Source organism: Oncorhynchus mykiss, chromosome 27 (assembly GCF_057628025.1).
Source record: "Oncorhynchus mykiss isolate SJ-2025 chromosome 27, ASM5762802v1, whole genome shotgun sequence".
Taxonomy (NCBI): Eukaryota; Metazoa; Chordata; class Actinopteri; order Salmoniformes; family Salmonidae; genus Oncorhynchus; species Oncorhynchus mykiss.
The window spans coordinates 1,868,389-1,891,528 of NC_143048.1; the positions used below are offsets into that span (position 1 = coordinate 1,868,389).

Below are 23,140 nucleotides of genomic sequence, written 5' to 3' on the forward strand. Positions count from 1 at the left end.
AACATTCACATGGAAAAGTCCACAGACCCACTCCAAAAGGCTTTTGGAGCCATCATCGACTCAGCGGGTTCTGGACTCTGGACCTACTCACTGCCACAGTCACACTCTGGACCTAGTTTTGTCCCGTGGAATACATTTATTTTTTTCCTCATAATCCTGGACTATCGGACGACCATTTTATTACATTTGCAATCGCAACAAATAATCTGCTAAAATCCTAACCAAGTATCATCAAAAGCTGTGCTATAAATGCTAGGACATCCCAAAGATTCCTAGATGTGTCATGTACTGTCATGTTGTCTTGTCTCTGTCCTTTCCCTTCACCCTGTCTCCCTCTGCTGGTCGTGTTAGGTTACCTTTTCTCCCCCGCTTTCCCCCAGCTGTCCCTTGTCTCCTCTAACTACCCATTCACCCCGTTCCCCACCTGTTCCCTTTTTTCCCTCTGATTAGGTCCCTATATCTCTCTCTGTTTCTGCTCCTGTCCTTGTCGGATTCTTGTTTGTTTGTGTCATTCATGCCTGAACCAGACTGTCGTCATGTTTGCTGTAACCTTGTCCTGTCCTGTCGGAATCTGCCGGTCCATCTGAGCCTACCTATGTTTGGTAATTAAAGAAGCTCTGTTTAAGTTGATTCGCTTTTGGGTCCTCATTCACGCACCGTAACAGAAGAATCCGACCAAGAATGGACCCAGCGACTTCGGATCCTCTCCACTCAGCCGTCGAGATCCAGGGAGCGATGCTAGGCAGACACAAGCAGGAATTGTCTGCTGCTCGACATGCCGTTGAGACCCTGGCCACCCAAGTCTCCAACCTCACAGAACAGGTTCACCATCTCCGCCTCGATCCACCGGCCACTTCCAGGGCTTTCGAATCTCCGGAGCCCAGAATCAATAACCCGCCGTGTTACTCTGGGGAGCCCACTGAATGCCGCTCGTTCCTCACCCAGTGTGATATTGTGTTTTCTCTCCAGCCCAACACTTACTCCAGGAGCACTGCTCGTGTCGCCTACGTCATATCTCTCCTTATTGGACGGGCTCGTGAGTGGGGCACGGCAATCTGGGAGGCAAGGGCTGAGTGTACTAACCAGTATCAAGACTTTAAGGAGGAGATGATACGGGTTTTTGATCGATCTGTTTTTGGGGAGGAGGCTTCCAGGGCCCTGTCTTCCCTATGTCAAGGCAATCGATCCATAACAGACTACTCTATTGAGTTTCGCACTCTTGCTGTCTCCAGTGGCTGGAACGAGCCGGCCTTGCTCGCTCGTCTTCTGGAGGGTTTCCGCGCAGAGGTAAAGGATGAGATTCTCTCCCGGGAGGTTCCTTCCAGCGTGGATTCCTTGATTGGCCCGTCCCTAAGTCACGCGTCGAGCTGCAGCGCTTTCTCGGCTTCGCGAACTTCTATCGTCGTTTCATCCGTAATTTCGGTCAGGTGGCAGCTCCTCTCACAGCCCTTACTTCTGTCAAGACGTGCTTTAAGTGGTCCGTTTCCGCCCAGGGAGCTTTTGATCTCCTCAAGAATCGTTTTACATCCGCTCCTATCCTTGTTACACCTGACGTCTCTAGACAGTTCGTTGTCGAGGTTGACGCGTCAGAGGTGGGAGTGGGAGCCATCCTTTCTCAGCGCTCCCTCTCTGACGACAAGGTCCACCCATGCGCGTATTTTTCTCATCGCCTGTCGCCGTCGGAACGTAACTATGATGTGGGTAACCGCGAACTGCTCGCCATCCGGTTAGCCCTAGGCGAATGGCGACAGTGGTTGGAGGGGGCGACCGTTCCTTTTGTCGTTTGGACTGACCATAGGAACCTTGAGTACATCCGTTCTGCCAAACGACTTAATGCGCGTCAGGCGCGTTGGGCGCTGTTTTTCGCTCGTTTCGAGTTCGTGATTTCTTATCGTCCGGGCTCTAAGAACACCAAGCCTGATGCTTTGTCTCGTCTCTTCAGTTCTTCAGTAGCCTCCACTGACCCCGAGGGGATTCTCCCTGAGGGGCGTGTTGTCGGGTTGACTGTCTGGGGAATTGAGAGGCAGGTAAAGCAAGCACTCACTCAAACTCCGTCGCCGCGCGCTTGTCCTAGGAACCTTCTTTTCGTTCCCGTTCCTACTCGTCTGGCCGTTCTTCAGTGGGCTCACTCTGCCAAGTTAGCCGGCCACCCTGGCGTTCGGGGTACGCTTGCTTCCATTCGCCAGCGTTTCTGGTGGCCCACCCGGGAGCATGACACGCGTCGTTTCGTGGCTGCTTGTTCGGTCTGCGCGCAGACTAAGTCCGGTAACTCTCCTCCTGCCGGCCGTCTCAGGCCGCTTCCTATTCCCTCTCGACCGTGGTCTCACATCGCCTTAGATTTTGTCACCGGACTGCCTTCGTCAGCGGGGAAGACTGTTATTCTTACGGTTGTCGATAGGTTCTCTAAGGCGGCTCATTTCATTCCCCTTGCTAAGCTTCCTTCTGCTAAAGAGACGGCACAAATCATCATCGAGAATGTTTTCAGAATTCATGGCCTTCCGTCAGACGTCGTTTCGGACAGAGGTCCGCAATTCACGTCTCAATTTTGGAGGGAGTTTTGCCGTTTGATTGGGGCTTCCGTCAGTCTCTCTTCCGGCTTTCACCCCCAGTCTAACGGTCAAGCAGAACGGGCCAATCAGACTATTGGTCGCATCTTACGCAGTCTTTCTTTTCGCAACCCTGCGTCTTGGTCAGAACAGCTCCCCTGGGCAGAATACGCCCAAAACTCGCTTCCTTCGTCTGCGACCGGGCTATCTCCTTTTCAGAGTAGCCTCGGGTACCAGCCTCCGTTGTTCTCATCTCAGTTCGCCGAGTCCAGCGTCCCCTCCGCTCAGGCTTTTGTCCAACGTTGCGAGCGCACCTGGAAGAGGGTCAGGTCTGCACTTTGCCGTTATAGGGCGCAGACTGTGAGAGCTGCTAATAAGCGTAGAACTAAGAGCCCTAGATATTGTCGCGGTCAGAGAGTTTGGCTCTCCACTCAGAACCTTCCCCTTAAGACGGCTTCTCGCAAGTTGACCCCGCGGTTCATTGGTCCATTCCGTATCTCTCAGGTCATTAATCCTGTCGCAGTGCGACTTCTTCTTCCGCGATATCTTCGTCGCGTCCACCCGGTCTTCCATGTCTCCTGTGTTAAGCCCGTTCTTCGCGCCCCCGCTCGTCTTCCCCCCCCCCCCCCCCATCCTTGTCGAGGGCGCACCTATCTACAGGGTCCGTAAAATCTTGGACATGCGTCCTCGGGGCCGTGGTCATCAGTACCTAGTTGACTGGGAGGGGTACGGTCCTGAGGAGAGGAGTTGGGTTCCCTCTCGGGACGTGCTGGACCGTGCGCTGATTGATGATTTCCTCCGTTGCCGCCAGGTTTCCTCCTCGAGTGCGCCAGGAGGCGCTCGGTGAGTGGGGGGGTACTGTCATGTACTGTCATGTTGTCTTGTCTCTGTCCTTTCCCTTCACCCTGTCTCCCTCTGCTGGTCGTGTTAGGTTACCTTTTCTCCCCCGCTTTCCCCCAGCTGTCCCTTGTCTCCTCTAACTACCCATTCACCCCGTTCCCCACCTGTTCCCTTTTTTCCCTCTGATTAGGTCCCTATATCTCTCTCTGTTTCTGCTCCTGTCCTTGTCGGATTCTTGTTTGTTTGTGTCATTCATGCCTGAACCAGACTGTCGTCATGTTTGCTGTAACCTTGTCCTGTCCTGTCGGAATCTGCCGGTCCATCTGAGCCTACCTATGTTTGGTAATTAAAGAAGCTCTGTTTAAGTTGATTCGCTTTTGGGTCCTCATTCACGCACCGTAACAAGATGCCCTTCCAGACTCCATCCACCTACCCAAAGACATCAGAATACAAAAATCGGTTAACCACCTAAATGAGGAACTAAAATGTAACCTTGCGTAATACCCTAGATGCAGTTGCACCCCTAAAAACAAAAAACATTTGTCAAAAGAAACTAGCCCCCTGGAATACAGAAAATACCCGAGCCCTGAAGCAAGCTTCCAGAAAATTGGAAAGGAAATGGCGCTCCACCAAACTGGAAGTCTTCCGACTAGCTTGGAAAGAGAGTACCGTAAAAAAATGGCAGAGCCCCCACTGCTGCTCGATCATCCTATTTTTCCAACTGAGGAGAATAAATAAAATCCCAAATGTATTTTTGATACTGTCACAAAGCTAACTAAAAAGCAGCATTCCCCAAGAGAGGATGGCTTTCACTTCAGCAGTGATAAATTCATGAACTTCTTCGGCGAAAAGATCAAGATTAGAAAGCAAATGACGGACTCCTCTTTCTCCAAAGCTCAGTTGTCCTGAGTCTGCACAACACTGCCAGGACCCAGGGAGACATTCAAGTGTTTTATTCCTATATCTCAAAACATTTTTGAAAATAGTAATGGTCTCTAAACCTTCAAGATGCATACTGGACCCTATTCCAATTCAACTACTGAAAGAGCTGCTTCCTGTGCTTGGCCCTCCTATGTTGAGCATAATAAACATCTTCCTATCCACCGGATTAAAACTCACTAAAAGTGGCAGTAATAAAGCCTCTTGAAAAAGCCAAACCTTGAACAAGAAAATATAAAAAAAACTTTTCGGCTTATATCGAATCTCCCATTCCTCTCAATTTGTTTTGAAAAATTGGTTGCACAGTCTGGTTTGAGACCCCATCATAGCACTGAGACTGCACTCATGAAGGTGGTAAATTACTTTTTAATGGTGTCAGACCAAGGCTCTGCATCTGTCCTCGAGACCAATCGATCACCACATTCTTTTGGAGAGTTTGGAAACCCAAATTGGTCTACACGGACAAGTTCTGGCCTGGTTTAGATCTTATCTGTCGGAAAGATATCGGTTTGTCTCTGTGAATGGTTTGTCCTCTGACAAATCAACTGTACATTTCGGTGTTCCTCAAGGTTCCATTTCAGGACCACTAATGTTTTCACTGTATATTTTACCTCTTGGTGATGTAATTTGGAAACATAATATTAACTTTCACTGCTCTGCTGGTGATACCAAGCTGTACATTTCGATGAAACATGGTGAAGCACCAAAATTGCCCTCCCTGGAAGCCTGTGTTTCTGACATAAGGAAGTGGATGGCTGCACACTTTTAACTTTGAAACTCGTACAAAACAGAGATGCTAGTTCTAGGTCCCGAGAAACAAAGAGATCTCCTGTTGGATCTGGCAATTAATCTTGTTACGCTCGTCGATGGAAGGATCGGACCAAGGTGCAGCATGGTAGGCGTACATCTTACTTTATTCAATGAACACCGAAAAAAAAAAAAATACAAACGAAACGTAAAGTTTAGTAGGGCTACACAGCACAGTACCAAAAAAAGATCCCACAAACTACAGGTGGGAAAAAGCTGCCCAAGTACGATCCCCAATCAGAGACAACGATAGACAGCTGCCTCTGATTGGGACCCATACCCAGGCCAACAAAGAAATAGAAAACATAGATTTCCCACCCTAGTCACACTCTGACCCGAGATAATAGATAGATAGGATTAGGGGTGGGGAAATAGATAATTAAAATGATCTCTAAAGTCAGGGCGTGACAAATCTTGATGGTTGTACAGTCGTCACAAATAAAACTGAAGGACATCGGCGATACTCTGGACCCCAATCTCTCTTTTGACGAACATATAAAGACTATTTCAAGGACAGCTTTTTTCCATCTACGTAACATTGCAAAAATCTGAAACTTTCTGTCCAAAAATGTATAAAAGTGAATTCATGCTTTTGTTACTTCTAGATTAAACTACTGTAATGCTCTACTTTCTGGCTACCTGGATAAAGCACAAAATAAACTTCAGTTAGTGCTAATCATGGCTGCTAGAATTTTGACTAGAATCCAGAAATGTGATCCTATTACTCCAGTGCTAGCTTCTACACTGGCTTCCTCTTAAGGCGAGGGCTGATTTCAAGGTTTTACTGTTAACCTACAAAGTATTACATGACTTGCTCCTACCCATTTCTCTGATTTGGTCCCGCCGTACATACCTACACGTACGCTACGGTCACAAGACGCAGGCCTCCTTATTGTTCCTAGAATTTCTAAGCAAACAGCTGAAGGCAGGGCTTTCTCCTATATTTTTATAGTAATTTAAGAACAAATTATTATTTACAATGACGGCCTATTGTGCACCACCCTATGGGACTCCCAATCACGGCCGGTTGTAATACAGCCTGGAATCGAACCAGGGTATCTGTAGTGAAGCCTCAAGCACTGAGTCCGCTGCACCACTCGGGAGCCTATATAGCTCAATTTTTATGGAGTGGTCTGCCTATCCATGTGAGAGACGCAGACTCGATCTCGACCTTTAAGTCTTTATTGAAGACTCATTTCTTCAGAAGGTCCTAACTAAAATGTACTCCTGAGGTGCTGACCTGTTGCACCCTCTACAACCACTGCGATTATTATTATTTGACCTTGCTGGTCATCTATGAACGTTTGAACATCTTGGCCATGTACTGTTGTAATCTCAAACCGGCACAGTCAGAAGTGGACTGGCCACCCCTCAGAGCCTGATTCCTCTCTAGGCTTCTTCCTAGGTTTCTGCCTTTCTAGGGACTTTTTCCTAGCCACCGTGCTTCTACATCTGCATCGCTTGCTGTTTGGGGTTTTAGGCTGTGTTTCTGTATAGCACTTTGTGACATTGGCTGATGTAAAAAGGGCTTTATAAATACATTTGATTGATTTGATTGAAATAGGCTATGCATTTGAAAACAAGAGTCGACCTGTGTTGATTTGGATCATATGCATATACAGAGCCTTCAGAAAGTATTCATACCCCTTGACTTATTCCACATTTTGTTGTGTTATAGCCTGAATTCAAAATGGATGAAATTGTTGTTTTTTATGTGTTTTAATTTGTTTAAAAGCTGAAACAGACACATGTCAATTAAGGCAGCCCCCCCGCACCTCTCTGATTGGGTTAAATGCGGAAGAGACATTTCGGTTGAACGCATTCAGTTGTGCAACTGACTAGGTACCGCCTTTCCTTTCCAAGATGACTCAAAGCTGTAAGGTGCTTCTACAAAGTATTGACTCAGGGGTGTGAATACATGTAAATGAGATATTTCAATACATTTGCAAACATTTCAAAAAATATGTTTTCACTTTGTCATTAAGTGGTATCATGCTGTAACAACAAAATGTGGAATGAGTATGAGAGGTATGAATACTTTCTGAGGAGTGAGCTAAGCTACTCCAATTTCTAGAGATAATATAACTGTTTATTATTGTTTTTCATGACAATTACGCTGGCATATGCTAGGCTGTCTATGTGAATTAACACTTGCTACTCTCGTACATACATTTCTCACCGTTGATGGACATCGCTGTGGGATTTCAGCTTTAGGCTAGAAGCAAGGAAAAATAATATGTGAATAAAAGCCTTATTGCTTTTCTTTTGGAATTTCCTGTGGTATATCAAGAACAGCTTAGCGATACTTCAAAAATAACAATCATATCCGTGGTGTGATATACACACGACTGGAATGCTGTTTCAGTCAATCAGCATCCAGAATCAAAAGTACCCTCTTTAAAAAAAAGTATTATAACCCGGGTAATTTGCATAAAACAGCATTCCAGACCTTTGTATATGAGACTATATACCACAGGTGTGACACAAAAATACCTGTTTACTGCTCTGAAGTATCACTACACTGGTCTTGATATACCACAGCAAAGGACAAGAGAAAAGCAATAAGGTGTTTATTATTATACTAAACAAAAATATGAATGCATGATGCCACAAGTTCAAAGGTTTTACTGAGTTACAGTTCACAGAAGGAAATCAGTCAATTTAAATAAATTCATTAGGCCCTAATTTATGGATTTCACATGACTGGGCAATGGGAACAGCCATGGGTGGGCTTGGGAAGGCGTAGGCCCACCCACTTGGGAGTTAGGCCCACCCACCGAGGAGTAAGGCCCAGCCAATCAGAATGAGTTTTTCAGCACAAAAGGGCTTTATTACAGAGAAAAATACCCCCTCAGTATATTTCCCCTTGCTTCTAGCCTAGCATTAAGGTTTGCAACAACAGGGGTTTGTACAAACCTTGCTGTCTGCCTCTCCGACCTCCACAAACATTTTGCAAATGTAATTTACACATTATGTCGAGGTCGTAGAGGCCGATAGCAAGGTTTGTACAAACCCCTGTTGCAATTATGCTAACGCATTAGTTTGCCTGGCTGGCTCAGGACAGCTGCTGTCTCATCAGGACACCATTCACTCTCTATGTGGGAGATCACATGAATTATAATGGATAAAGTATATCCAAATAAATGTCAATAGAAAACAGCTAAAACTAATGTAAATGCAACTTATTTTCTTTAATTTCTGCAGCCGAATTTGATTTGATTTTGTTCTGTCGATAGCTAGCTGGCAAGATTATTTGATTTCATAGCAAGGATGGACATAGAATTAGCAGCTAGATTTTTTTCCCCAGATTATTTCCTCTAGTGAAAGGATGAAATACTATAAATTGAATTGAACTCATCTTTGTGTTGTGCCTAAGAACAGCCCTTAGCCATGGTATATTGGCCATATACCACACCCCGTCGGGCCTTATTCCTATGGGCACAAAAAGGCACCAGAGTGAAGTTTCCCCTAGGTACAGATCTAGGATCAGCTTCCCCACCCCTAATCCTAAACTTAAAACATTGGTGGGGAAAATGTAAAACTGACCGAAGATCAGCGCCGAGGGGCAACTTCACCTAGCCTGGCTGACATGACTCACGTGGTACACCGCCGAGGGAGAGCTGTGACACACTGGTCTGGACAGGAGTCCATTGTAAATGCAGTATTCGCGCAGAAATGGGCTGTGCTTTGATTAATTCTCTCAAAAGTTGAGACCTCACGTTGTTTGGATTTGAAAATCCAACAGTTGTATTGGAAGTGGGCTGCACTCGGGGCTGTGTGTGGTTGTCCATGTGGGTGTTTGAGTGAGAACGACACAGAGGAGAACCAATCAGTAAAAAAGCACAGCCCCCTTCATTATCAACGCATCGTGCCGACAACATCAAAAGAGTCTTTCCAGACTCTGTAGTCAGCAGGAGTTAACTTCACCCTACTCCCATACAGACTGGTCATTAAAGGCGTCGACAACTGTGATTCTGACCTGGTGGTCCGTCGCGTCCAGGGAAGCCTGACTCCCCACAGTGGCCGGGCATGGACTCCTTACAGTCCATGCCTGGTAGACCGGAGGCACCTGTGTCTCCTGGGCTTCCTATAAAGAGAGGACATTCCTGGTCACAGCATTTTACTGAACCCTACTCCTTTTTGAAAAGCACAACTTACAGTATATAACGAGTACAGTACACTAATATCATGTGTAATGTAACAGCAAGACCTGTCATTATGCACTGCTTGTATGTCAACTGCTCCATGGGAGGGTTTTAATTCAAGCTTTCTGAGACACTGTTTTTGCATTAAAAGTTAATGGGCCTCATTCGTAAGATTTGCCTCGTTTTAGACCAAATGTCTAAAACAAAGGCACGAGTTCCCAAAATGTGATGAAAAAACATTTGTCAAATATCTATAAACATTATAGTCATGTAAATATCACATGAGCATGTTTCATTTATAAATCATGCATTTTCATGCAACATATAAATAAATAAGTCCTAAATCACAACATTACTGTGGATTTCCACGTATGCACAATGTACGAGCAAAGTTGCACGTAAGAAAAAACATTTAAATGTGGCCAGTGGTTTGATACAGTGTCCATATCTCTGGGGTTGGTATCACTGAGGTTATACAGTACCCGTTAGTCCAGACTGGCCCTTGGGGCCCAGAGGTCCTGGCTGAGAGGGCCCTTGAGGCCCTTGACACCCTCTGGAACCCTTCTCTCCTTTATAACCTGGAGCACCGGAGGGACCGGGCACACCTGGGCCTGGGAAACACATTCACACAAACAAAATGTCTGACTCTCCATGACTCACCTCCCCAACATTCACAAATGTTATATTGAGAACTATATATTTTCCAGAATTTCAGAGAGATTATCTTGATATTGCTGCATTGTGCATTTTACTAACCTCTGGCCCCAACCTCTCCCTTCACACCCTTTAGTCCGTCCAGTCCATGCAAACCCAGTGGTCCAGGTGGACCTGGGGGGCGAAATAAGTAAATGAAAGTATGTCAATGCTAGAATCTTATATTGATAGAAACATTTGATGTAAAATAATCTCCTTAGTTTCTAGTCTGGTTGAGCATGTCCCCACCTTTGAGTCCAAGTGGTCCTTGGTCTCCCTTGGGCCCAGTTTGTCCAGAGGTCCCTGGGAGACCATCAGCCCCAGGTTTACCACTCAGGCCTGGGGGTCCGATCACACCTTCCCAGCATAGAGAGGAGAGAGGGGTAAGGAGGAGAGCAGAGTATGAGCTAGGAGCTCAAACCAATCAAGGCACTGGTGAGATCATCAACAACACTAACAAACAAAAGTGAGCAAAGCCCACAAACCCTACAATGTTGGGTGTTAAGAGTTCGTTGGTGTTAATTAAGCATTGTTTTGGGTAGTGTGCAATTAAGCGTCTTGAAGGTTAAAGTCCTCACCAGCAGGCCCTGGAGGTCCGATGGATCCTTGAGGACCAGTTAACCCTTTAGGTCCTGGAGCTCCTGAAACTCCTGGTTCACCTACATCACCTTGGTCACCCGGTGCGGCTGAGGGAGGGAGAGGGGGCAAGTTTTACTGTACAGGTTGTTCACAGACATCATACACCGTCACTAGCGCATCTATAGCTTCCCTATTTCCCCTAGCTTGATCAGGGCACACATCTGCTATTGTGTGGTAAGTTGATAACAGGCCTGCACTCAAATAGTATTTTTCTTTAAAAAAAGTTTGAGCATTTGATTTGAGTTAGCCTGAATTTACCAGATTAGAGGGTTAGCAATTTTGGGACTTTTCCATTAGTTCCATAGTGCGAAACAAGTTAAAGCAATCACAGCCAAAGTATTTGAAAGATACTATTTTAACTCAGTTCTTTACACATCTTCCGTGCGGTAGTTATATTGATAACGCCACTTGGAGGAGGGACGTGGACAATTACCTTCAAGTATCATCATTGGTGAAGAGCCCGTGTTGGAGTTATCAGCTGTCTCCAGGAGATGGTTACTGGTTACTAAGACCCATCTGATCTATTGTGGCAAACCCCTTAATAGCTTCAAGGGATGCCCCTTGCTCTTTTTGTCTGCATGCCTTTATCACAGCCATAGATTTGTAGCTAGTGGTGGCAAAAGTTATCAGAAGTTTGTAGTGACTGTTAAGAGAACTGAACCATGGTTTACAGTTTCTCCTGGCCCATAGACTATTTTCATGGTGAGGAACCAATTAACATTAAGTTGTAAAATCCGGAACTTCTCTTTTAAATGTGTGCTGTATCATCTCCTATCCTCTTACCAAATGCTCCAGTGTTCCCTGTAGCTCCTCTATCACCAGCCGGTCCAGGGATGCCAATGGAGTCGCCCCGTTCACCTGTAAACCAATCAACTCTCAGATCTCATCACCGCGAAGCATAATGACCTCTGCCTAACAAATCAGTCATAGTCCCTGCAGCTTTTCCCTGGTGATATGCACAACATCACAATGAGAAGAGAAAATACTGTAGAAGTTGTGACTATATGTCTATTGGAAGTACCTTTAAGACCACTGTACCCTGGGAAGCCAGGTGTGCCAGGAGATCCAGTACACCCAGATTCACCCTAATGAGACACCAATAAAAACAGTGTTTAGTATTTGGCATGTATTTGACCCATGTCTATAATCAGACCAAGTACAGTGCCTTGCGAAAGTATTCGGCCCCCTTGAACTTTGCGACCTTTTGCCACATTTCAGGCTTCAAACATAAAGATATAAAACTGTATTTTTTTGTGAAGAATCAACAACAAGTGGGACACAATCATGAAGTGGAACGACATTTATTGGATATTTCAAACTTTTTTAACAAATCAAAAACTGAAAAATTGGGCGTGCAAAATTATTCAGCCCCTTTACTTTCAGTTTACTTAACTAGGCAAGTCAGTTAAGAACAAATTCTTATTTTCAATGACGGTGGACAGTGCCTGTTCAGGGGCAGAACGACAGATTTGTACCTTGTCAGCTCGGGATTTGAACTTGCTACCTTTCGGTTACTAGTCCAACACTCTAACCACTAGGCTACCCTGCCGCCCCAATGTTGACCTATATGACTAATGATGATCAATACAATCCACCTGTGTGTAATCAAGTCTCCGTGTAAATGCACCTGCACTGTCATAGTCTCAGAGGTCAGTCAAAAGCGCAGAGAGCATCATGAAGAACAAGGAACACACCAGGCAGGTCCGAGATACTGTTGTGAAGAAGTTTAAAGCCGGATTTGGATACAAAAATATTTCCCAAGCTTTAAACATCCCAAGGAGCACTGTGCAAGCGATAATATTGAAATGGAAGGAGTATCAGACCACTGCAAATCTACCAAGACCTGGCCGTCCCTCTAAACTTTCAGCTCATACAAGGAGAAGACTGATCAGAGATGCAGCCAAGAGGCCCATGATCACTCTGGATGAACTGCAGAGATCTACAGCTGAGGTGGGAGACTCTGTCCATAGGACAACAATCAGCCGTATATTGCACAAATCTGGCCTTTATGGAAGAGTGGCAAGAAGAAAGCCATTTCTTAAAGATATCCATAAAAAGTGTTGTTTAAAGTTTGCCACAAGCCACCTGGGAGACACACCAAACATGTGGAAGAAGGTGCTCTGGTCAGATGAAACCAAAATTGAACTTTTTGGCAACAATGCAAAACGTTATGTTTGGCGTAAAAGCAACACAGCTCATCACCCTGAACACACCATCCCCACTGTCAAACATGGTGGTGGCAGCATCATAGTTTGGGCCTGCTTTTCTTCAGCAGGGACAGGGAAGATGGTTAAAATTGATGAGAAGATGGATGGAGCCAAATACAGGACCATTCTGGAAGAAAACCTGATGGAGTCTGCAAAAGACCTGAGACTGGGACGGAGATTTGTCTTCCAACAAGACAATGATCCAAAACATAAAGCAAAATCCACAATGGAATGGTTCAATAATAAACATATCCAGGTGTTAGAATGGCCAAGTCAAAGTCCAGACCTGAATCCAATCGAGAATCTGTGGAAAGAACTGAAAACTGCTGTTCACAAATGCTCTCCATCCAACCTCACTGAGCTCGAGCTGTTTTGCAAGGAGGAATGGGAAAAGATTTCAGTCTCTCGATGTGCAAAACTGATAGAGACATACCCCAAGCGACTTACAGCTGTAATCGCAGCAAAAGGTGGCGCTACAAAGTATTAACTTAAGGGGGCTGAATAATTTTGCACGCCCAATTTTTCAGTTTTTGATTTGTTAAAAAAGTTTGAAATATCCAATAAATGTCGTTCCACTTCATGATTGTGTCCCACTTGTTGTTGATTCTTCACAAAAAAATACAGTTTTATATCTTTATGTTTGAAGCCTGAAATGTGGCAGAAGGTCGCAAAGTTCAAGGGGGCCGAATACTTTCGCAAGGCACTGTACAGTCGGTACTCTTAACATCCATACCTGATCACCAATCTCTCCAGGGAAGCCTATGATACCCCTCTGGCCAGGCAGGCCAGGTAGTCCAGGTTCACCTGAGGGTCCACATGTACCAGGTGGTCCTTGAGGCCCAGCCTCTATGCCAGGCCTCCCCAAAAGCCCTGGGTACCCTGGTAGACCCCTGCCTCCCGCAGGACCCTTGTCACCTGAAATGGGGTTTACAATAAGCAAGACTGCAGTCAAACTTGCAATTATGCTTGCTGCCAGACAAATACAAAAATGTAAGAAAAATTAACCAGCATATGTGTATGCAACACACTTATTTTATTCAAAACATTAGCCAGCGCAAATACCTAATATTTCAACCTATATGGCTTGTGTAACAGAGAAGATCCTTTCTCTGTCCTGCCTGGGAGTGAACCCCTGACCTTCTTTACAACACTCACAAACACTCCAATCGCTCTACCAAAACCATGGTCTTGATTGAGCAAGGGGCGACACTACTTCCAGTCTCAGGCAGGGTGATGTCGCCACTCAACGCTTGCTCTGGATACTACATCTGCTGCTCTTGACACTCAGTTAAATGTAAACTCAGAAAGAATAACTACAGTGCCTTCAGAAAGTATCCATATATCCCTTTGACTTATTCTCCATTTTGTTAAGTAACAGGCTGAATTCAAAATGGATTAAATAGATGTTTTTCTCTCACCCATCTACAGACAATACCCCATAATGACAAAGAGAAAACATGTTTTTAGAAATGTATGCAAATGCAGAGAACACAAAATACAGAAATATCTCATTTATTTCAGTATTCACACCGCTTTGCTATGACACTCCAAATTGAGCTCAGGTGCATCCAATTTCCTTTGATCATCCTTGAGATGTCAGTCAGTACCACTTGATTGGAGTTCACCTGTGGCCAATTCAATTGTTTGGACATGATTTAGAAATAAACACATCTGTCTACTGAAACTATACTATGAATTCCAAGGAACTGTCCGTAGATTTCTGAGAGAATTGGGACAGCGACACATTTTTGGTTGTTTTGGCTCTTTACTCCAGCACTTTTTGAAATGAAAGGTTACAATGACTATGCGGTTAAAGTGCATACCGTATGCACTTTAACCGCATAGTCATTGTAACCTTTCATTTCAAAAAGTGCTGGAGCTTTAATTTATGGGTATTTTCATCCCTATCAGATGAGCCATTTAGAAATTACAGCACTTTTTGTACATAGTCCCCCCACTTTAGGGGACCAAAGGTATTGGGAAAAATGCACATTAAAAAGTTTGGACACACCTACTCATTCAAGGGTGTTTCTTTATTTTTTTTACATTGTATAATAATAGTGAAGAGATCAAAACTATGAAATGACACATGGAATCATGTAGTAACTAAAAAAAGGTTAAACAAAACTAAATATATTTTATATTTGAGATTCTTCAAAGTAGCCACCCTTTGCCTTGACAGCTTTGCACACTCTTTGTATTCACTCAACCAGTTTCACCTGGAATGCTTTTCCAACAGTCTTGAAGGAGATCCCACATATGCTGAGCACTTGTTGGCTGCTTTTCCGTCACTGTGTGGTCCAACTCATCCCAAACCATCTCAATTGGTCATCTAATGCAGCATTCCATCACTCTCCTTGTTGGTCAAATAGCCTTTACACAGCCTGGAGGTGTGTTGGGTCATTGTCCCGTTGAAAAACAAATGATAGTCCCACCAAGTGGGCGGCAGGTGGTTAGAGCGTTGGACTAGTAACCGAAAGGTTGCAAGATCGAATCCCTGAGCTGAGCTGAAGGTAAAAATCTGTCATTCTGCCCCTGAACAAGGCAGTTAACCCACTGTTCCAAGGCCGTCAATGACAATAAGAATTTTTAACTGACTTGCCTAGTTAAATAAAGGTACAAATATTTTTTTTAAAGTGTAAACCAGTTGGGATGGCGTATCGCTTCAGAATGCTGTGGTAGCCATGCTGGTTAAGTGTGCCTTATATTCTAAATAAATCACTGACAGTGTCACCAGCAAAGCACCTCCTCCTCCATGCTTCACATTGGGAACCGCACATGCGGAGATCCTCCGTTCACCTACTCTGTGTCTCACAAAGATACAGCGATTGGAACCAAAAATGTCATATTTGACCACTGGTTCCAAACTGTTTATAGTCCCAAACATTCAACCTCCAGCTGCGTACCCCCTCTAGGACCAGGGTCAGCGCACTCTGAAATGTTTTTTTTTTTTTTGCCATCATTGCTACACACAGTATGCAATACATTTATTAAACATAAGAATGAGTGTGAGTTTTTGTCACAACCTGGCTTGTGGGAAGTGACAGAGCTCTTACAGGACCAGGGCACAAATAATAATAATCAATAATTTCGCTCTTTATTTTGCCATCTTACATATAAAATCTTATTCACAATTTTTGATGAACAAATAACTCACCACAAGTTAATGAGATGGGTGTGCTTGAAAGGATGCACTGCAATGTTGGCTTGTATTGGCTTGTATTGGAGAGAGTCTCAGTCTTCAATAATTTTCCACACACAGTCTGTGACTGTATTTAGTTTTCATGCTAGTGAGGGCCGAGAATCCACTCTCACATAGGTATGTGGTTGCATATGGCATCAGTGTCTTAACAGCATGATTTGCCAAAGCAGGATACTCTGAGCGCAGCCCTATGCAGAAATCTGGCAGTGGCTTCTGATTAAATAACATTTTCACAGAACCACTTGTTGCAATTTCGATGAGGCTCTCTTGTTCAGATATCGGATTGGAGGCAGGGTATGAAAGGGATAATGAATCCAGTTGTTTGTGTCATCCGTTTCGGGAAAGTGTTTGCGTAATTGCGCACCCAACTCACTCAGGTGCCTCACTATATCACATTTGACATTGTCCGTAAGCTTGAGTTCAATTGCATACAACAAATCATACAATGATGGAAAGACCTGTGGCCTACCTGGCCCACCCAGGTAGGCCAGTCGCGTGAGAAACTCGTCATCATGCAAGCGGTCAAACAAGTGAAAATTATGGTCAGTAAAGAAAACTTTAAGCTCGTCTCTCAATTCCAAAAAACGTGTCAATACTTTGCCCCTTGATAACCAGCGCACTTCTGTATTTTGTAAAAGCGTTACATGGTCACTGCCCATATCACTGCATAGTGCAGAAAATACACAAGAGTTCAGGGGCCTTGCTTTAACAAAGTTAACCATTTTTACTGTAGTGTCCAAAACATATTTCAAGCTGTCAGGCATTCCCTTGGCAGCAAGAGCCTCTCATTGGATGCTGCAGTGTACCCAAGTGGCATCGGGGGCAATTGATTGCATGCGCATTACCACTCTACTATGTCTCCCTGTCATGGATTTTGCGCCATCAGTACAGATACCAACACATCTTGACCACCAAAGTCCATTAGGTGTCACAAAACTGTCCAGTACTTTAAAAATATCCTCTCCTGTTGTCCAGAAGAGGATGTCTTCCTTAATTGACCCCCCATACACGTAACAGACATATACCAGGAGCTGTGCCAGGCTAGCCACGTCTGTTGACTCATCTATCTGTAAAGCATAGAATTCACTGGATTTTATGCGAAGCAGTAATTGTTTCAAAACATCTCCTGCCATGTCACTGATGCGTCGTGAAATAATGTTGTTTGATGAACTCTTTGTCTGTATAGATTTTTTGGCCTTTTCCCCCAGCATTGTCCCAGCCATATCCACGGCAGCAGGAAGAATGAAGTCTTCCACAATAGTATGGGGCTTGCCTGTCCTAGCCACTCGGTAGCTCACCATATAAGACGCTTCTAGCCCCTTCTTATTAATGGTATCTGTTGCTTTTATACATGTCTTACTACTTGAAAGTCGTCTTAATTCTCACTTAAGAAACTCCTGTGGCTTATTTTTCAAATTGGCATGTTTTGTTTCTAAATGTCTGCGCAAGAGTTTCATTGAGTTGTGAGAGGCACTACTCCCAATATAAGTGAACCTCAAATCATTGTAGTTCTAGTAGTTATCATCATATTTGCGCCTCTTCGATGGTCCAACGTCCCTGTCTGATGTTCGGTGCTTTCCCGGGTAAGAGGGCAGTAGCTTTTCGGCTGCATCAGATTCACAACTGTCAGTGTCCGTGCTAGCTGGGCTAACAACAAATGTAGAATTACTGATGCTAGCATTGGATGTGCTCGTGGAAGCAGAATGAGCAGAAGCTACGTTTGGCTACATAGTGGAATTACCGCAAGAGAGTAACGGTTAATGTGATTGGATGTTAATTATTTGACTAGGCTACCTGTATTTGACATTGTGTTGTTATTTCACTGAATGCTAGATGGTTTAATTTTATTTTTGGCAGTGAAACGAGGCTACTCAGGCAAGAAAAAAAACTCACCCAAATGTATAGCCCCGTTGGAAAATATAAATGACTGTATATGTGAAGATTTTTAATTAATTTTTAAATTTGATTTTTTAATGTGAAACACATTTTTATTTGGTGTACCCCGACGGCATTGCGCGTACCCCCAGTTTGGGAATACCTGCATTAGACCAAAGGACAGAATTCCACAGGTGTAATGTCCATTGATTGTGATTCTTGGCCCAAGCAAGTCTCTTTTTATTATTGATGTCCTTTAGTAGTGGTTTCTTTGCAGTAATTTGACCATGAAGGCCTGATTCACACAGTCTTCTCTGAACAGTTGATGTTGAGATGTGTGAAGCATTTATTTGGGCTACAATTTCTGAGGCTGGTAACTGTAATGAAATTATACTCTGCAGCAGAGGTAACTCTGGGTCTTCCTGTGGTGGTCCTCATGAGAGCCAGTTTCATCACAGCGGTTGATGGTTTTTGCTACTGCACCTGAAGAAACTTTCAAAGTACTTGACATTTTCCGTATTGACTGACCTTCATGTCTTAAAGTAATCTCTTGCTTATTTGAGCTGTTCTTGCAAGAATATGGACTTGGTCTTTTACCAAATAGGGTTATCTTCTGGATACCACCCCTACCTTGTCACAACACAAATGACTGGCACAAATGCATCAAGAAGGAAATAAAATTCCACAAATTAACTTTAAACAAGGCACACCTGTTAATTGAAATGCTTTCCAGGTGACTACCTCATGAAGCTGGTTGAGAGAATGCCAAGAGTGTGTAAAGCTGTCATCAAGGAAAAGTGTGGCTACTAGAAGGAAATAGAACATATATTTTGATTTGTTTAACACTTTTTTGGTTACTACAGGATTCCATATGTGTTATTTCATAGTGTTGATGTTTTCACTATTATTTTACTAAGTAGAAAATAGTAAAAATAAAGAATAACCCTGGAATGAGTAGGTGTGTACTAGAAGAAAACACAACAGAAATAAGAATAAGAAATATGAAATACACAAAGTAAGTAAGTAAGCATACTATATACAGGACATATTTTAAAAAGTCAGTTCTAATACCATATTTACACATGCAGGGATACTGGAGTGGTGGGGGTAGGTATGTATAGGGGTAAGGGGACTAGGCAACAGGATATAAGATAAACAGAGTAGTAGCAGTTTGCATGTGAGTGGGTGTGCGGGTGTGTAGAGTCAGTTTATATGTATGTGCATATTACTGTATGTGTGAGTGAGAAAATGATGGAATTAATGTTTGTGTGTGTGTTGGAGTGACTGTGTGTGTGAGTGTGTAGGGTCCTGTGAGTGGGCATAGAGACAGTGAAAATATTGAAACAAAAAGTCAATAAAGATACAAGGTAAACTCGCTCTGTGTAGCTATTTTGTTAACTATTTATCAGTCGTATTGCTTGGGGATAAAAGCTGTTCAATAGCCTGTTGGTGTCAGACTTGATGCACCAGTACCTCTTGCCGGGCGGCAGCAGAAAAAATACCCTATGGCTTGTGTGGTTGGTGTCTTTACGATTCTCCGGGCCTTCTTTTCACACCGCCTGATATATTGGTCCTGGATGGCAGTGAGCTGGGCCCCAGTGATTTACTGGGCTGTCCGCACAACCCTCTGTTGCGTCATGCGATCGAGGGCAGTGCTATTGTCATACCTAACTGTGATGCAGTCAGTCACTTTTCTCTCAACGGTACAGCTGTAGAACCTTTTCAGGATTTGAGGGCCCATGCCAAACTTTATCAACCTTTTGGGGAAGAGGCCTTCTTCATGATTGTGAATTGGACACCAAGAAACTTAGACACCAAGGAACTTGAACCTGTCTACCTGCCCCACTGCCTCCCCGAACCCGTTGATGTGGATGGGGGCATGCTCGCACCCACGTTTCCAGTAGTCCACGATTAGCTCCTTGGTCTTGCTGACGTTGAGGGAGAGGTTGTTGCTCTGGCACCACACTGCCAGGTCACTGACCTTCTCTCTGTAGGCTGACTCATCGTCATCGGTGATCAGGCCTACCACCATCGTGTTGTCAGCAAACTTGAGAATGGTGTTGGAGTCGTGCATGGACACAGTCGTGGGTGAACAGGGAGTACAGGAGGGGACAAAGCACACAACTATGTGGGGCCTCTGTGTTAAGGGTCAGCGTGGTAGAGGGGATATTGCCTATCCTCACCACCTTGGGTCGGCCCATCAGGAAGTCCAGGATCAAGTTGCAGAGGGAGGTGTTCAGACCCAGAGTCCTAAGCTTGGTGACGAGCTTGGAAGGATTAATGGTGTTGAACGCTGATCTGTAGTCAATGAACAGCATTCTCACAAAAGTATTCCTCCTATCTACATGGATGAGGGCAGTGTGGAGAGCAATTGAGATTGCGTCATCTATGGATCTGTTGGGGCGGTATGCAAATTGGAGTGGGTTTAGTGGAATTAATGTGAGCCATAACCAGCCTCTCAAAGCACTTCATGATTACAAAATTGAGTGCTAAAGGGTCGGTAATCATTGTGGCATTAAGCCACTCAACGTCAACAAAACAAAGGAGATGATCGTGGACTTCAGGACACAGCAGAGAGAGCACCCCCCTATCCACATCGACGGGACAGCAGTGGAGAGTGGAAAGTTTTAAGTTCCTCGGTGTACACATCACGGATAAACTGAAATGGTCCACCCCACACAGAAAGTGTGATGAAGAAGGCGCAATATCGCCTCTTCAACTTCAGGAGGCTGAATAAATTTGGCTTGTCACCTAAAACCCTAACAAACCTTTACAGATGCATAATTGAGAGCATCCTGTCGGGCTGTATCACTGCCTGGTATGGAAACTGCACCGCCCTCAACCGTAAGGGTGGTGCAGTCTGCACAACGCATCACCGGGACAAACTACCTGCCCTCCAGGACACCTACAGCACCCGATGTCACAGGAAGGCCAAAAAGATCATCAAGGACAACAACTACCCAAGCCACTGCCTGTTCACCGCACTACCATCCAGAAGGCAAGGTCAGTACAGGTGCATCAAAGCTGGGACCGAGAGACTGAAAAACAGCTTCTATCTATAGGGCATCAGACTGTTAACAGAAATCACTAACACAGAGAGGCTGCTGCCTACATACAGACTCGAATCATCGGCCACTTTAATAAATGGATCACTAGTCACTTTAAATAATGCCACTTTATATCATGTTTACATATCTTACATTACTCATCTCATATGTATATACTGTATTTTATACCATCTATTGCATCTGGCCTATTCCGCTCGGTCATCGCTCATCCATATATTTATATGTACATATTCTTATTCCATCCCTTTAGATTTGTGTGTATTAGGTAGTTGTTGTGGAATTGTTACTTGTTAGAATATTACTGCACTGTCGGAACTAGAAGCACAAGCATTTCGCTACACTCGCATTAACATCTTCTAAACATGTGTATGTGACCAATAACATTTGATTTGATAGAGTTCTTAGGCACAGGGATGATTGTGGTCAATTTGTGGAATTTCTTTCACTCTTAATGCAAGCAGTTGTGTTGTGACAAGATAGGTGTGGTATACAGAAGATATTTGGTAAAAGTCCATATTATGGCAAGAACAGCTCAAATAAGCAAAGAGAAATTAATATGTAAAACTTCAAGAACTACTTCAAGTGCAGTCGCAAAAACCCTGTAGTGTCACCTCTAGCACTGAGATGCAGCGCCTTAGAGCGCTACGCCACTCGAAAACACTACTAAAGGACAGCAATGGACATTAGACCGGTGGACATTTGTCCTTTGGTCTGATGAGTCCAAATATGAGAGTTCTGGTTCGACCGCCGTGTCTTTGTGAGACGCAGAGTAGGTGAACGGATGATCTCCACATGTATAGTTCCCACCGTGAAGCATGGAGGAGGTGGTGTGATGGTGTGGGGGTGCTTTGCTGGTGACATTGTCAGTGATTTATTTAGAATTCAAGGCATTCTGCAGCGATACGCCATACCATCTGGTTTGCGCTTAGAGGTATTATCATTTGTTTTTCAACAGGATAATGACCCAACACACCTCCAGGCTGTGTAAGGGCTATTTGACCAAGAAGGAGGGTGATGGAGTGCTGCATCAAATGATCTGTTATCCACAATCACCCGACCTCAACCCAATTGAGATGGTTTGGGATGAGTTGGACCACAGATTGAAGGAAAAGTAGCCAACAAGTGCTCAGCATATGTGGGAACTCCTTCAAGACTGTTGGAAAAACATTCCAGGTGAAGCTGGTTGAGAGAATACCAAGAGTGTACAAAGCTGTCATGAAGGGAAAAGGTGGCTACTTTGAATTATCTAAAAAATAAAATACATTTTGATTTGTTTAACACTTTTTATGTTAGGTGCACTTCAGATAATAGACGGCATCATGAGGGAGTAAAATTATGTGGATCTATTGAAGCAACATCTCAAGACATCAGTTAAAGCTTGGTTGTATAAATGGGTCTTCCAAATGGACAATGAACCCAAGCATACTTCCAAAGTGACAAAATGGCTTAAGGACAACAAAGTCAAGGTATCGGAGTGGCCATCACAAAGCCCTGACCTCAATCCTATCGGAAATTTGTGGGTAGAACTGAAAAAGCATGTGCGAGCAAGGAGGCCTACAAACCTGACTCAGTTACACTAGCTCTGTCAGGAGGAATGGGCCAAAATTCTACCAATGTTTTGTGGAAAGCTTGTGGAAGGCTACCCGAAAAGTTTGACCCGTTATACAATTTAAAGACAATGCTACCAAATACAAGTTGAGTGTATGTAAACTTCCGACTTCAACTCTATGTAAACTTGATATTTCTGTATTTCATTTTCAATGAATTTGCAAAAATGTCTAAAAACATGTTTTCACTTTGTCAATATGGAGTATTCTGTGTAGTAGATGGGTGAGAGAAAAACATACATTTAATCCATTTTGAATTCAGGCTGTAAAACAACGAAATGTGGAATAAGTCAAGGGGTATGAATAATTTCTAAAGGAACTGTATATTAACACTAGTGAGATTACATGTTGATTGTAGCCTTTCTCTCACCTCTTGGACCAGTGAAGCCATCCAGACCTGGGGGTTCGGGAGCTCCTGGTAGTCCTTTGATCGGAATGAAGTTGGTGTCTCCTGTGTCTCCGGGGGCACCTTTTCTACCTGGAACAGATGGAAAAGTTAGACCATCTCTCTTACAATCACATCTCTACATATAGTGCACAGTAGAATGATAAATGTATGCTATTTGAATGTA

General features: G+C 44.0%; 1 protein-coding gene across 4 annotated transcripts in view; it reads right to left on the reverse strand.

Annotated features, from left to right (window-relative positions):
* Positions 1 to 23,140, reverse strand: part of col4a4 (collagen, type IV, alpha 4) — a 159,463-nt gene that overhangs the window by 21,496 nt on the left and 114,827 nt on the right. For all 4 annotated transcript variants that reach the window (XM_090224153.1, XM_090224154.1, XM_090224155.1 and 1 more), the window contains 9 exons: positions 22,939 to 23,046; positions 13,550 to 13,731; positions 11,631 to 11,694; positions 11,393 to 11,467; positions 10,549 to 10,656; positions 10,220 to 10,327; positions 10,034 to 10,105; positions 9,760 to 9,888; positions 9,112 to 9,219 (listed from right to left, as the gene is read on the reverse strand). In XM_090224153.1, coding sequence (XP_090080279.1) covers positions 9,112 to 9,219; positions 9,760 to 9,888; positions 10,034 to 10,105; positions 10,220 to 10,327; positions 10,549 to 10,656; positions 11,393 to 11,467; positions 11,631 to 11,694; positions 13,550 to 13,731; positions 22,939 to 23,046 — 954 coding nt within the window. The remainder of the gene's footprint in view (positions 1 to 9,111; positions 9,220 to 9,759; positions 9,889 to 10,033; positions 10,106 to 10,219; positions 10,328 to 10,548; positions 10,657 to 11,392; positions 11,468 to 11,630; positions 11,695 to 13,549; positions 13,732 to 22,938; positions 23,047 to 23,140) is intronic.